The sequence below is a fragment of the Chlorocebus sabaeus genome, chromosome 27 (assembly GCF_047675955.1).
Source record: "Chlorocebus sabaeus isolate Y175 chromosome 27, mChlSab1.0.hap1, whole genome shotgun sequence".
Classification (NCBI taxonomy): domain Eukaryota; kingdom Metazoa; phylum Chordata; class Mammalia; order Primates; family Cercopithecidae; genus Chlorocebus; species Chlorocebus sabaeus.
The window spans coordinates 9,475,167-9,490,468 of record NC_132930.1 but is presented as its reverse complement, the minus strand read 5'-3'; the positions used below and the strand labels follow the sequence as shown (position 1 = coordinate 9,490,468).

The 15,302-nt window shown below is 42.8% G+C and overlaps 1 protein-coding gene across 2 annotated transcripts; it reads left to right on the top strand.

The window, feature by feature from the left end:
• Positions 1 to 2,092: 2,092 nt before the first annotated feature.
• On the top strand, positions 2,093 to 13,551 carry UCHL1 (ubiquitin C-terminal hydrolase L1). Of its 2 annotated transcripts, XM_008017554.3 has the most exons (9): positions 2,199 to 2,307; positions 2,413 to 2,424; positions 2,906 to 3,034; positions 6,009 to 6,159; positions 7,080 to 7,165; positions 7,241 to 7,288; positions 8,583 to 8,649; positions 9,581 to 9,639; positions 13,103 to 13,551. In XM_008017554.3, the coding sequence occupies exons 1-9, from the start codon at positions 2,275 to 2,277 to the stop codon at positions 13,187 to 13,189; spliced, it is 672 nt and encodes a 223-aa protein (XP_008015745.2). In that variant the 5' UTR covers positions 2,199 to 2,274; the 3' UTR covers positions 13,190 to 13,551. The 2 variants fall into 2 exon arrangements, with proteins under 2 accessions (XP_072868545.1, XP_008015745.2); XM_073012444.1 differs by lacking the exon at positions 2,413 to 2,424 and having other exon boundaries at positions 2,093 to 2,318.
• The last annotated feature ends 1,751 nt before the right edge of the window (positions 13,552 to 15,302 follow it).

Below are 15,302 nucleotides of genomic sequence, written 5' to 3'. Positions count from 1 at the left end.
TTATGAGTCCTAACATTTGGCTAAATTTGGCTAATGACTGATATAAACTCTTCTGGCCTGCAGTTTCAGCAGTATATTCCCAATCACCCCCTACTTCTTATTTTTATTTTTATTTTTTGAAGATCAGGCTTAAGTTTGTTCATATCCAGTCTCTGGCATCTCTTTGTAAGCAAGGAGTTGTTTTATTCACTGCTCTGATGCTTCCTGGCACACAGTAGGCTACATATATGTATATACATATGTATATGTATATATATGTATATGTAGGCTATATATGTGTGTATATGTATACATATTTATATATGTATGTTAAGTGAATGAATTAATGCCTTCAACAAATATTTGACAGTGATTTCATGACTGCTTTTATTAGTTATTTTGGCAATCACTTATAACTGCTAACTTCTGCTTGCCCATCAGCCCTTAGCTTAAATGTTACTTCCTTCAGGATGCCTTCCTGATCCCCTCCACTAGTTTAGGTGCTCCTGATCTCTGCTCCCTTTCATACAACTCTTATGACTGATAAAAATGGCATGAGGGAAATTTCCATGTTTATTGTGTTCATCTTTGTATCCCTAATTCCAAACTTCCCAAGCTTGGCACCCAGCACCCAGCAGGCTTTTAATATTTGTTGAGTGAATGAATAAATGAAGTAAATTGGAAATGTAATTTGTCTTTGTCTAAAGGCAATAACTCATTCAATATAACCTTGTCACTTGTCTTGACCTTCACCTCCTTTTTTCTTTAACAACCTTATTGAAGGAAAATTTACATACCACAAGATTCACCCATTAAGCTCTTCTTACTAATTTTTTTCTCTCTCATTTTTGTGTGTGAAGGTCATTTTCTAATGGCAAAAATGGAAAGAAAATAGAAGTAGAATGTTGTGGAATCTTAGATAATGAATGGGCTCTTAGAGCCCAGTTTAGCAGGGTTTACTTCTCAGTTTTACTTTTCAATTGTGACTGTAAGCAAATTAACTTCTGTAGGCCTGGGATTCTGATCTGTAAAATTGCACTAATATGAATCTCTTCCTGGGCTCCTCTAAGGATTAAATGAGATGACACATGCAAAGGATCCCCAAAAACAATAACTCAAAAAATGTTGATTCCCTCCCTTCCCTCTGTCATCTGTTAACCTCAACTTCCTAAATAGAAAGTCTATTCTTTTGCCATCATCATTATTTTGTTCGGAGCCTATTTTCTAAAAATACTCAACCTTCTTGCTTCCTTCGGTACCTAAGTATTTCTGCAAGCCCACTTTATTTTGCAGCTTAGCTTTCCTGGCACAATTCTTACAGATTTTGGTCCCTTTTAAAATTCATTCTTCAGCATATGCTTTCTCTCTCCATCTTTTGAATGTGTTGGTGGGAAAACCCCACCTGAGATGACTAGAGAACAGTGGTTTCCTTGGTTACCATTCCCTTTCTTCTTCTCTGGGAGTATTCTGCGGTGAACTCAGAAATTTTATTTTTCAAAGCTTCCCATTCTTTTAAAAATGCTTTTCCTTTTACAGCCTCTCGCTCAAAATCATACCCTTCTTTTCCCTGGATCTGTTTTCTAAAGTCTCCAACCGCCTGCCTTCTCTGTGTCTTGTATTACCCTCACATCCCCCAGCTTTCTACTGCTCTCCCAGGACCAACCATTTCTTCCCCGGGAGTCACATTACATCAGCATTCCTAATGCAATATCTGTTATCTACCAGATTCTGCTTTATTCTAGGCAGTCACTTAAAAATGAACCTCGGTACTGGTCTAACTTAACATGGAGGAGGAATTGTCTAAGGTTAAACGCAAACTGCTGAGAGATTTGGGATGGGGGGCACACATTTACATTCATTCATATTAAATATATACCTGTTGAATTTGTGCTTTTTCTCAAATGCTTCAGAGACCCGAGCTTTAGGGTAATTGGGATGGTAGAAAGGATGGGTTTCCAGAAACTTCGCCCAAAATTAAAGACTCCATCAAAAGGACTGCTCCATACACTCAAGGAACACCCACCAACAAATCCCGTCTCCACAACCACCAGATTATCTCACCGGCGAGTGAGACTGCAAGGTTTGGGGGCCCGGCCGTACCACTCCGCGCTGCGCACGGGGGTTTCGTACCCATCTGGCCGCGACCGGCCGTTTCCCCCTCGCTTGGTTCTGCCCCTGCTCCCCCTGCGCAGGCCTCACAGTGCGTCTGGCCGGCGCTTTATAACTGCAGCCTGGGCGGCTCCACTAGCTGTTTTTCGTCTTCCCTGGGTTATTTCTATCGGGCGCACCGCGAAGATGCAGCTGAAGCCGATGGAGATCAACCCCGAGGTGAGCGCCAGGTGCACCGCTGCTCGGAGAGCGCAAGGCCGAGGGAGAGGGAGCCGAGTCGCTGACCGGTTCGGTTTTGCTTTTTTCTTTGCATTTGCCTTTCAGATGCTGAACAAAGTGAGTGGCGTCTCGCGCCGTCTCTGGCCCCCTCCCCTGCGAGGGCCGAGGCGGGGGCGCCCACCGGCTGCGGCTGCTGGCAGAAACCAAGCCGCCCGCTGCGCACACCGGAGACAGCAGGGCTGGGGCGTGGGCTGGGCGCCTTTCCTGAGCCCCTGCATTTAGCGGGTGACTTTGCGAAACCGGTCACGGGGAGACGGAGGGGCTGCGCCCCGTGGCGAGCTAGCGCCGAGCGGAGCTCCTGAGGGCGTGGCGCGGGCAGCACAGACTCGGCTGCACGGGCTTCGCGGGCGCCACGTGTGGGCCGCGCTTTGTGCTGTGTCATTGCGCCCGCCAGGGTGGGGGTGGCAGGGCGGGACTGGGGCTCCTCCCAGGCTCGGGTGCGGGCGCGGAGGGCGCGCGCCTGCTGGCCCCGCCCCCTGGCAGGTGCCCGCGACCCGCGTGTCCCCGTGCCCCTGGCCGCCTTGTTTCCTCTCCGCAGGTGCTGTCCCGGCTGGGGGTCGCCGGCCAGTGGCGCTTCGTGGACGTGCTGGGGCTGGAAGAGGAGTCTCTGGGCTCGGTGCCAGCGCCTGCCTGCGCGCTGCTGCTGCTGTTTCCACTCACGGCCCAGGTAGGGCGTGGGGCCCAGGATGCGCAAGCCCCCGGTAGTGCACGCCGCTGCCCAACTTGAGGCGTCCGGGGCTTCCCGCCCCGCCACCTCCCCTGTAGGTGATGCGGGGCACGCCTCTAAGCAAGGGAGGAGCCTGCATTTTCGTGGTACCTACTCCCTGGGCTCCTGTTCCAGCAGTGCCTATTGCCTTCTCTCCCATCTGACCACAACTGCTTTAAATTTGGAAGAGCGGCAGTATCTCAGTTCCATCGATCCCGTTATCCAGGGAAATCATTCAACCTACTCATGAGTTCCCTCGAACTTGGGCTTTTTCGAGCCTCCGGTTCCAGGGAATGGCTGCTGGTTTCCCTTTAAGGGCTGTAACCTGTCAACTCATTGTTTGCTTCTCCGACTCCCACATAGCTGTAGAATGGAGGGGGAAGGGCTGTCCTAAATCGCAGGGAAACAATTAGGTTCGCTAATTCTCCGCCTCCATTGCCTGGGTTTCTGATAGTCTTAAGGCGTTCTTCTCACTTCTCCACTCCCACTACTTGCTCACTTGGTTTTTAGCCTCTTGAATGTATTTCTTAAAGCTTAATCATTTGTGTATGGCTTCTGTGCGGGAACCTCCTTCTCTTCACTTATCCTCGTTCATCTCTGACCTTGTAGCTAAATGAAATGGGGGTTATTAGCTCAGTTTTGAAAGCACCTTTGCATTTCCCTTGAAATGATTTTCCTCCTCCAAGTGTGTATGGATAGATGTATCTCAAAGACAGCATCAGATTTTTTTTTTTTTTTTTTTTTTTTTAAAGGATAGGCTATTTGCTGTCTTGTGATGTATGGAATCCCAGTCATTAGCATGGCATTGTCTTATCTCCTGTTGTTGTCACTTGACTGCTGATGTGGGAGAGACTGAAATTAGCTTTAGCAAAACTTGGGGCATCACTCCAAAGGTGAGGTTAACTGAAGCACCGTCCTAAGGCCAGGTGTTCTGGAAGCATCTGTAGCCAAAATCAAGAGTATGGGAAGTTCCAAGCCTTCTTCCTAGTAAATAAGCGAAGTATTATGGGTAAATACACTTATTACAGCTAATAAGATGATCTCACTGACATGTTTTTGTTGCTAAAGTCTTTTACTCGGGCTAAAAGGGAGCTGCCATATTGTTGGAAGTCGAATTAGCTTCTTGGTTGACCAAATCAGTCTCTTGTCTCCAGTTGAGCATCACACAGGGGTTTTTTTATTAGAGCAACCATGATGACTCGGAGGTTTTGAGCAGCATTCAGAGGCAAGGCCTCTGGGAGGCAGTGGTGCAGCATGTGTGCCTTTAAAAGCTGAGTGTTCTCCTTTTGCTGGATCTTGTTAGAGAACATTCTAGTTTGTGTTATGTTTGAAAGAGCTCGATACTTTGTCCTTTAGTTTCAATTCAACCTATCAGATTTATGGAGCACCTTTTCTGCTACATAGAATGCCTACTGGACAAAACACTGAAGCCAATTGAAGAAAAGTTGAGATTTTATAGGCTGACTTCAAAGATGCTAATGTTAATTTGGAAGGCATTTAATTTTTGACTAAGGGAATGTTATGACCCCCTACATGGACGACTTCTGAAACATTAAGTGCTAGTAAACTATTTACAGAATGATTTGTAATAGTAAATAGTAAATAGCAATAGTAAATAGTAAACTATTTACAGAACTATTTACAAATGATTCCATGGAAGAGCTCAAGCAGCCCTAAAGGATGATGCTATCCCATTTTAATATTTCATCTAATTAGCCTAGAAAATGAAAGAAAAACTCTTACTGGTCAATGAATACTAAATTGAGGATCTAGTTAGATAGAAGCAAAAAAGTTCTGCTAGTTGGAGTTTAAGTTGATCTTCTGGGGTAAGAGATCTTACTCTTCTGTTAGTACCAGAGAGCAAGCTTAAACTTCAGTTCGTGTACAGAAATGCAAAGCTACTAGAGTTGGAAATATGTTTCTGATGGTCTGTCTGGTTTTGCTTATTATGGGAAATCAGTGTTTCTATACTAGTACCCTACTCTTTAACTGGGAAGTCCTAACTTATTTATTATGTTTTTATTTTTTAGAGACAAGGTCTTGAACTCCTGAGCTCAAGTGATCCTCATGCCTCAGCCTCCCTAGTAGCTGGGATTATAGGTGCAAGCCACTGACCCTGGCTCAAGAAATCATAACTTCTAAGGTCTTTAAAGCTAGTTAGTGAAAAGTCCAGATAGGCTTACTAAATTACTGTACAAAAAGCTAGCAGATGCTTTGAGGAAATCCGTTTCCTAGTCCCATTCACTTACCAGTCTCTATCCTCCTCCTCAAATTGCCAGTCTGTCCTCAAAGTAAACTGTTTAGCTGGCAAGGACAAGCTAGTGTCACATCTTCCTCTCGTAAAATCACAGCCCAATACCCTGGACCAGTTGTCTTTCCTTCCTTAAAAAGAGGGTGGAGGGAATGGTTAATTTCTTTCACTTGCTCTTTTCAGCAGTTAAGGCTGTTTTTGTTTTTGAAGTGAAGTGTACTTGAGCCGAGTAGAAGTAGAACTTAAAAGAATAGTGAAATGTAAACCAGCTGGTGCTCTTGTTGAGCATTCAATTGACTGACGCTTGATTAAGGATGCCTATGTGAAATACGGTTAAGTGTTAAAGAGAGAAAATAATGAACTGGTTTGTTTTCTGACTTCATGACACCATTTTGGGCTGAAAGGTTGCAGTGGTGTCTAGACACAGCCTTGGGCAGTATCCAATGCAGTCACTGCACTGCAGCACCAGGGTGGAGTCTCCGAACCTCTCAGAGCCCCACTGGCCAGCATGGGTGTGGGAGGCAGACAGACGGGCCCTTCTCTGGGAGTTGACCAGCATCTAGAACTAAGGCTCCTGGTCACACATCCCCCTGGTGTTTCCATTTAGGTGGTAGAACTCACTGTGTTACCATCTGTTCTTTGCACTTTCATTCTGAGATGTAAAAACGCTTTTTACATTCGCAGCATGAGAACTTCAGGAAAAAACAGATTGAAGAGCTGAAGGGACAAGAAGTTAGTCCTAAAGTGTACTTCATGAAGCAGACCATTGGGAATTCCTGTGGCACAATCGGACTTATACACGCAGTGGCCAATAATCAAGATAAACTGGGATTTGGTAGGTGTGGGTTTTGAGGCCAGTCATCCTAAGCTTGAACTTGAAACATGGAGTTCAGAAACACTGTGTTCCCGAGGTCAGAGATGCTGTACCTTTTGAAACCATTTTGTAATGATGGTGTCACACGCTTAAACTGACTCACAGTCTTCCTCAGAAAGGATTCCTAGCATTTCTGAATTTTGAAATGGTCCCATTTCACAAATTTTAGCGCTGAAAGTTCAAATTTTGAGGTCTTTTGAAATATATTGTTCTTGCTATAGGTTTGTAATTAGTGCCTCTTGGGCTTGTCCACACTGAGCAGTAACAAAATGCTTACGTCAGTGGTTATCCAGTCAGATGTCTCTATGCTGGACTGTTTTGTTTCTTTACATTTCTATTCAAGATCTTTATTTTCTATCTGAATAACTGAATTACTAAGGTTGAATTTTCTACCCCAAAATAATAATCTTGGTTTGGGAACCATTTTAGATTAGAACATGATTATAGTGTCATGTATATAATAGATGTGAACTGTACATTCTTAGGTGCTATAGATGCAGCAGGTAAACAAGGCAGCCCCGGCTTTTATGGCTGTAGAAATCTCAAATACATGTTACAGATTAAGAATTGCTATGAAAAAGTGACAGAGATCTGAGAGATGAGTGAAGTGGGAGGGAAAAAGGGTTCCGGGGTAGAAGAGAACAGAGGCAAGAAAGAGCTTGGCATATTGGGAGAGTGGAGCAACCTCTCTGGCTTGAAACTTGTGAATAGAGAGGGGTTAGAAAAAGAGGCTGGGGGAAAAGGTACAGCTCATCCACAACCCTGGAGGCAGTATTAAAGATTCACGTTGCTCAGCATGTTCGGCAAAGGCTTAAGTCAACGATAAATATGTACCCATTTGTATTATTTTATCTATGCTAACATCCATTTTTTTCTTTAAGAGGATGGATCAGTCCTGAAACAGTTTCTTTCTGAAACAGAGAAAATGTCCCCTGAAGACAGAGCAAAATGCTTTGAAAAGAATGAGGTAAGAGAACTTTCAGAGCATTGCCTTTAAATAACTCTAGAGATTTTTGTGCTAATTATTTTCTTTTTTCTGCAGGCCATACAGGCAGCCCATGATGCCGTGGCACAGGAAGGCCAATGTCGGGTAAATGCAAATACAAATCAGAGCCAGGCTGCCTGGGTGCTATCTGTGTTTCCACTGAAATTGTTCAGGAATATCTTACTGGAACACGGCAAATGTTATCCACCCAAGGCCAAATGACACCAGAAAGTTCTACCCAAATAATGCTTTGACTAGACCTTTTCAAAAGGCTCTTCAGAAATTGTATTGGCTGTTGAAATCTTGAGTAAATTCAAACTGACAGTATTTTGTTTAGATCCAAATGAGTCTCATAGGCCAGGTATAGTTGCTCATGCCTGTAATCTCAACAATTTGAGAGGTTGAGGAGGGTGAATCACTTGAGCCCAGGAGTTTGAGACCAGCCTGGCAAACATGGTGAAATCCCATCTCCACAAAAAATAGAAAGAGTAGCGAGGTCTGTAGTCCCAGCTACTCGGGAGGCTGAAGTGAGAGAATTGCCTGAGCCCTGGAGGCAGAGGTTGCAGTGAGCTGAGATCATGCCACTGCACTCTGGCCTGGGTGACCCTGTCTCAAAAACAGAAATGAGTCTTACGGAGTGTACACCTCTCCTAGTAAGGGAGCATTTCAAATAATCTTCACAGGCTGTTGGGGAGAATGAAATACACCACAAAGGACAAGTTCTAGAAGGTTTGAATGTACCATAATCTGATGAGAACCTCTGAGTCAGCTGCCAAATTTAAGTCAGATCTCAGTGTCCTTTTAAAAAAAAAAAAAAAATTTTTTTTGACAAAGTCAGGCTCCATTGTCCAGGCTGGAATGCAGTGGTGTGACCTTGGCTCACTGCAACAGTTCTCTCACCTCAGGCTCCCGAGTAGCTGGGATTACAAGTACACAGCACCACGCCTACTAATTTTTATATTTTTTGTAGAGTTGGGGTTTCAGCATGTTGTCTGGGCTGGTCTTGAACTCTTGTGAGCTCAAGTGACCTGCCTGCCTCTGCCTCCCAAAGTGCTAGTATTACAGGCGTGAGCCACCATGCCCAGCCAGATCTCAGTATCTTTATAACTACAACTGGCTGTGCCATTTTTTAGTATTGACCTTGCTTGAGATACTTAGCCTCTCTAAGCCTCAGTAAAAGTCCTGTAGTAATAGCATCCTCATAGAGTTGTTCTGACAGTTAACAGTATATTTACCTCAATGGGCTTAGTGTAGGGCCTAATGTAAGATATACATAAGTATTAGCTATAATTTTTAAAAATCAAATCAGTTCAAGCATATTTCACTTGAATTGCAAGATAATTTTTGAAATAAGTTCAGCTTACACTCATTTTCAAAAAAATGTCTTGACTTTCTTTAGGTAGATGACAAGGTGAATTTCCATTTCATTCTGTTTAACAACGTGGATGGCCACCTCTATGAACTGGGTATGTTTCACTCTGTTTTTGGAACTCAATGTAGTTTCATGCATTCTTTCAGACTGAATCTCTTGATATATTGTTGTGTGACTTTATGGCACTTGGCATATCATTGTTTATAAAGCCACAGTAATAAAGTATTCTCATGAGGGCACTTAACCCCTTATTATCCCCAGAGCAACTTCCTGAGGCAACTGACCTAATCAGTGGCTTTAATACCTAATCAATGGCTTTAGTCAGAAACCATTGAAGAGCGTAGGTCAGATTGGTGCCAGGTGAAGGTATATGTGATCAGACTTTCTTTTCCCATCTCCTCCTATAGCATACCCTAGTATCATCCTTTCTGGGCAAAGAATAAATCTGAAAAAGGATCAGTGCCTGAATATGACCTTACTTGTCTAAAAAGAATCTGGATATGTTGGAATAATTTCTATTAGCTAGTTTATGGCATCAAGAAAGACGACCTACCTTGTAAGATTCATTCCTTTTGAATGAATTAATGGAGAAAGACTTGTAACTGTGTTGTCTCAAGCCAAGATACCACCTACAGCCTTACAAAGGCAAGGGAATAGTGAAGGCAATCTAGTCATTGGAGGACAGATGAAATCTCAGGTGTCTCCTCTTCTTGCCTCCATCTTTCCTATACCCCAGAGACTGCATCTGACTTTTGCTCTGTGGCCCTTTCCTAGAGTTGGGGCACAGGCCCCTCCATTAGGGTAGCTGATTTGAGCTTGTACGATCTTGTAGGCTAGAATTGCCTGGGATGGATGCCTAGGGACACTTGAACCTCATTTGCAGCCTGTTGCTTCATAACCAGGCTTCCTTTTGTGGGTTTGGCAGTGGTTTTTGGAAGAATCTAAAACTTCCATCTGGGCTAGGTAAGCATGGTAGCCAGAAAACATGCAGAGAAAATTGACGTGTCTGGCTTCTTTTGTTACAGATGGACGAATGCCTTTTCCAGTGAACCATGGCGCCAGTTCAGAGGGCACCCTGCTGCAGGTCATCTTTGGAATGCATCTCTTCCTAATGGGCCCCACGATTCTTTGGCCAAATTTTCTATTCTAAAGTACTAACACTCTTCCAGGACAGCCAGCATCAGTTGCCTGGGTTAATAGCAGTCTTTAGGGCTGCAAGATCATCTTAGTAATTCTGTCTACCTTATTTTATTGTGAGTGGTTTTAAACAGGGCTTCAGAGACACCCTGAGTAATCTGTTTCATGTGCTGTCTTTAGTCCACAGTTAGAATTAGCCTGAAAGCTGTTGCTTTGCTTCCTGGTGGGATTAAGGTGACCATTGTCCTCTCATCAGATTACATCATAGTTAAAGACTCACGGAACAGTAGACTTTCATAATCCCTCTAAGACGACTGGATTTGGGTCAGTCTTGGAGGTAATGTATTATAGGTTCTAGTTAGGTGGTTAAATTTAGGAGTTTTTCCTTCCCACATGGTCTACTGTTACAAGAACAAAAGAAGCAGATTTAAAATGCACCTGACAAAAACTGTTAATATCCAGGATCACTTTGTAACCATCCTGGACAGAAAAGTGATTCTGGACAAAGGTTGGTAGGTGACTCTAGGCCTTTTCACTAAAAAGTGAGTGTCTAGAGTTGAATCAGTTTACTATTATAAAGGAAAAATGCTTAATTATGATATAATACAAAATACTGTTTTTAGCTTGCTGTGCTGAAGAAAAATACACAAAATGCTGTTAAAATATAACTATACTTCATTTGAGTAGTAGTAGTATCAAATCTTTGAAAAACTTGCTATGTGCAGACCAGAACTCAGCAAGCATTTTCTATAAAGAGCCAAACAAAATATTTTAGGCTTTGTATGGCATATGGCTCCGTTGCAAGTATTCAGTTCTGCTGTTACAACTCAGCAGCCTATAGACCCTCTAAATGAATGTATGTAGCTGTTTTCCACCACCACAGGCTGGGTTAGGCCCACATGCTGCAGTTTACTGTACTTACGTGCTCTTCTAGGTGATGTATGTCTTTTATAGAAATCCTTTAATGACACAATGAGGTAGGTATTATCCCCATTTCAGAGCTGAGAAAACTCAGAGTTTAAGGCCTGAGGTCAGTGACTTACATGGCAAACTATGGTTCAAACCTAGTCTGGCCAGGCATGGTGGCTCATGCCTATAATCCAACACTTTGGGAGGCCAGAGGGGGAGGATCGCTTGAGCTCAGGAGTTCAAGATCAGCCTGGGCAAAATGGTGAAACCCTGTCTCTACTAAAAATACAAAAATTAGCCGGGCCTGGTGGTGCATGCCTGTAGTCCCAGCTGCTCGGGAGGCTGAGGCACAAGAATCGCTTGTACCTGGGAGGTGGAGGTTGCAGTGAGCTGAGATTGTACCACTGTACTCCAGTCTGGGCAACAGAGCAAGAGTCTGTCTCAGAAGAAAAAAAAAAAGAAAACTTAGTCTGCATTTAGAGCTTGTGCTCTTAGCCACTGTACAATACCAATAGGACCTTTCATTAGAAAAGACCTCTCTTTGGAACTTCACAGACCTGATAGCCCTAAGATGCTAGTGGACAACATTATGCCACTCTTAATAGGGAGGATTGATTGCTCTCGTCTGTCAGACACACCTGAGATCAGTTAAAGCTAATTCTTGGTATTCAAGAGGTATGTGGGAATAAGAATATGGAATGAAGAATAGACCTGGAGAGCCAGGATGGGATGGAGGGGTTGCATGAGAAAATCAGAATTTACTTGGTGAGAATAAGAAAACAGAGGGAGAATTTCTGGTCTTTGATCCGTTTGGAGGAAAGACCCTGATCCTTCCTAGTGAAGCATTTAAGGTACATGCTAACTCATCTAACACTGCACTAATGCCATAAAAATGTGCCCGCCATTAGGATACTTACAAGTGTCATGTGAGTAGCATTTATAAGGTGTGGGGAAGGTAAAATTTTTGTATAGAGATGGGGCGGGAGGGACTCACTGTGTTGCCTGGGCTGGTCTTTAACTCTTGGACTCAAGTGATCTTTCTGCCTCAGCTTCCCAGAGTGCTGGGATTATAGGTGTGAGCCACAGTACCTGGCTAAAACCTTTTTTTTTTTTTTTTTTAAACTATTCTAATTAGAAACTTATTTAAAATTAAAAGAGTTTCTAAATTAAACCAGCATTTTAGTTAAAATTCTTACCCTAGGTAAGGCTGGTTCTATATGGTTAAAGATGTTTTAGGTTGTCTAAACTTCACACTAAATCATTAAACTGGTGAGAAGATACATGCACTTAACCCGAATATCCTAAACTTGGATGAGTTAGGTCCCTGCACATTAGCTCTGTAGAAGATGGTTATCCTCTTTAAAGATACAACTTTAATAGTGAAATCAATATCTAGTAAAGTCAATTCAGGGAAGACAGGTCTGGAATATTGATATATTAAAAAACCTGGAAGAAGATAAAAGGTTGATGTCAATCCAGATACTCTTTGCTTGCTTTTTTTGAGAAAGGGTCTCGCTCTGTCATTCAGGCTGGAGTGCAGTGGTGCAATCATGGCTTACTGTACCCTTGAATTCCTTGCTCAAGCAATCCTCCCACCTCAGTCTTCTGAGTAGCCAGGACTAGAAGTGCACACCACCATGCCCAGCTAATTTTTCAAATTTTAGTAGAGATGTTGCCAAGGCTGGTCTTGAACTCCTGAGCTCAAGCCATCAGCTACCTCAGCTTCCCAAAGTGCTGAGACTGCAGGCCTGAGCCATGTGGTCCAAACTCATTGAGTTGGTGATTTCTAAATTTTAGGAGTAATGTTTCATTACCGTTCTGTATCATAGAGCATTCCCTTTCTCCTTCAGGTATCTTTCTGCTGGGCTTTTTGTTACAGATTCAACAGAGTAATATTTTTGATCCCCAAACAGTTGTATCCTAGAAGTTGGTAAATAACCCTGGGATCAATTTTCTGTTACCAGTCTTTGTCATCGAGATTTTTAAAGTAACACATGTCACTTCACCATCATTCTCTAAGCTTCCATTGCTTGTGTGTACCTAGAATACCAGGTAAACATTAAGGCTGTTTTTTAAAATGTTTCTTAGAAGACAATTGTCTTTATTTTGGGAATTTCTGAGTTACAACTTGTCTTTTATGTCACCTTATGGAAGAAAGATCGAGTTCCAATCTTTAGATTTGATGAAAATCGCATTAATGGTTGTGTTTTTGTTGTTGGGTTTTTTTTTTTTGTTTTTTTAAAACTTTTCCAAAACCAGTTACAAGGTGAGAGAAGCACAAAACCATTTGGTGGAAGTGATAAAGAAGTCAAATCCATGATGTAACCCTGTCTTTCCCATTACCTGATTTTTTCCTTTAAGCCCTGGTTTTCAAATTAATGATGGAATTAAGGTTGATGAGGGTGAACTTTGAGCATTAATAGACCTAGGAGCCTTTCCCTATGTGACTTTCATTTTCGAGCTCTTGCTCTTTGGATATTAACGACATTTCTTTTTTCCAGGACGCTGCCAAGGTCTGCAGAGAATTCACCGAGCGTGAGCAAGGAGAAGTCCGCTTCTCTGCCGTGGCTCTCTGCAAGGCAGCCTAATTCTCTGTGGGAGGGACTTTGCTGATTTCCCCTCTTCCCTTCAACGTGAAAATATATACCCCCCCCCCCCCCCATGCAGTCTATAATGCTTCAGTACTTGTGAAACACAGCTGTTCTGTTCTGCAGACACGCCTTCCCCTCAGCCACACCCAGGCGCTTAAGCACAAGTAGAGTGCACAGCTGTCCACTGGGCCGATGTGGTGTGAGCTTCAGATGGCGAAGCATTCTCCCCAGTGTATGTCTTGTATCCAATATCTAACGCTTTAAATGGCTACTTTGGTTTCTGTCTGTAAGTTAAGACCCTTGGATGTGGTTTAATTGTTTGTCCTCAAAAGGAATAAAACTTTTCTGCTGATAAGGTAGCCACAGCTGATTCTCATTTTCTTTTACCCTTTCCCCAACATGTCAGATGATTTTGGTAGTAATATATGAATGTCTTCCATATAGGTAACTCATACACTGCTGGTAAGAATTACCATAAAAACATTGGTTTGGTGTGTCTTTGGATTTTTTTTGCATTTGTATTCCCTATGTATACCTGTAGAAACTAATCTTTAAAGATTTTTAAATAGGCAGATTTTATAGCACAATTCTAGACTTACAGAAATATTGAAGACAAGAAAATACCGAAGACATTGTAGAAGTCCCATAAACCCACCATCCAGTTTCCTCTATTAATTGGGGTTCTCTAGAGGACAGAACTAATAGGATACATATATAAAGGGAGTTGAGTGTTGACCCACACGATCAGAAGGTGAAGTCCCACAGTAGGCCCTCTGAAAGCTGAGGAGCAAGGAAGCCAGTCCGAGTCTCAAAACCTCAAAAGTAGGAAAACCAATAGTGCAGTCTTCACTCTATAGTCAAAGGTCCAAGAATCCCAAGGCTGAAAAACTTGGGAGTCTGATATTCCAGGGGAGGACATATCCAGCACAGGAGAAAGATAGAGGCCAGGAGACTGGGCCAGTCTAGTCTTCCCACATTCTTCTGCCTGCTTTTATTGTGGCCATGCGGATTGAGGGTGGGTCTGCCTCTCCCAGTCCACTGACTCAATCTCCTTTAGCAACACCCTCACAGACACCCGGGAACAATACTTTGCATCCTTTAAGTTGATGTTCAATATTAACCATCACAATTATTGACATGATACACTGCTATTAAGTCCATAGCTTGTTCAGATTTCCTGGCTGTTTCCCTAATGTCCTTTTTCTGTTTCAGGATCCCACCCAGGAGCCCACATGACTGTTACTTGCCCTGTCTCACCAGGCTCCTTTGGGCTCTGTCAGTTTCTCAGACTTCTCATTCTTTGATGACCCTGACAGATTTGAGTACCATCAAGTATTTTGTAAGGTGCCCCTCTATTGGGATTTGTCTAATGTTAGACTAGGGTTATGGGTTTTGGGGAAGAAAACCACAGAGGCAAAGCGCTGTTTTCATCATATGCTATAAAGGGTACATAAGCTAATTTATCACTGATTCTGGCCTCGTACCTGGCTGAGGTTGTGTTCGAAAGACTTCACTGTAAACTCACTCCCCCTGCCTTTTCCATGCTGTACTCTTAGGAAGTCACCATGCAAAGCCCACACTTAAGGAGCAGAGGTGTATCTTCTATCTCCTTGAGGGCCAAGTATCTATATGAATTATTGGGAATTCTTTTGGAAGGGAGAGTTGTCTTTTTTCTCCTATTTAACCATTTTTATCAGTATGACCTCATATCGTGTACTTTGGATTTATATCATAACCCAGTACTACTTGTTGCCCACACTGTTCCGCTTTAGTTCTTGGGAGCTCTTTCAGTTGGCTGCTGTGTCGCTTTGACATACCCCAATCAGTGTGGCGTGTTTTGTTTTTCTTAGCAATTCTTACTGTCTAGAAATTAATTTAAAAAAAAAAAAGCAAAATTCTTTGGCATTTGTTGTTAAACCTTACTTTATAGATCAATGTCCTCTTGTTTTATAGGATACACTATTATGTAATTTATAGGTTTTCATTAAAGACTAAATGAGGATGGGTCTGTTCTCAACAATGGACATTGAATGTAACAGTTCACTTCCAGTTACACAAAGTGAGGGAAGCAGGGAAGAAACCCAATGCTTCCTGCCTATACTGTGATCCT

What these genes read in the sequence shown, in the direction of transcription:
- UCHL1 (XM_008017554.3), top strand. Translation starts at nt 2,275, where the DNA reads ATGCAGCTGAAGCCGATGGAGATCAACCCCGAG. An exon ending in CACAGGAAGGCCAATGTCGG is followed by an intron (nt 7,289 to 8,582) that starts GTAAATGCAAAT and finishes GACTTTCTTTAG; the next exon opens with GTAGATGACAAGGTGAATTT. An exon ending in TGGCCACCTCTATGAACTGG is followed by an intron (nt 8,650 to 9,580) that starts GTATGTTTCACT and finishes CTTTTGTTACAG; the next exon opens with ATGGACGAATGCCTTTTCCA.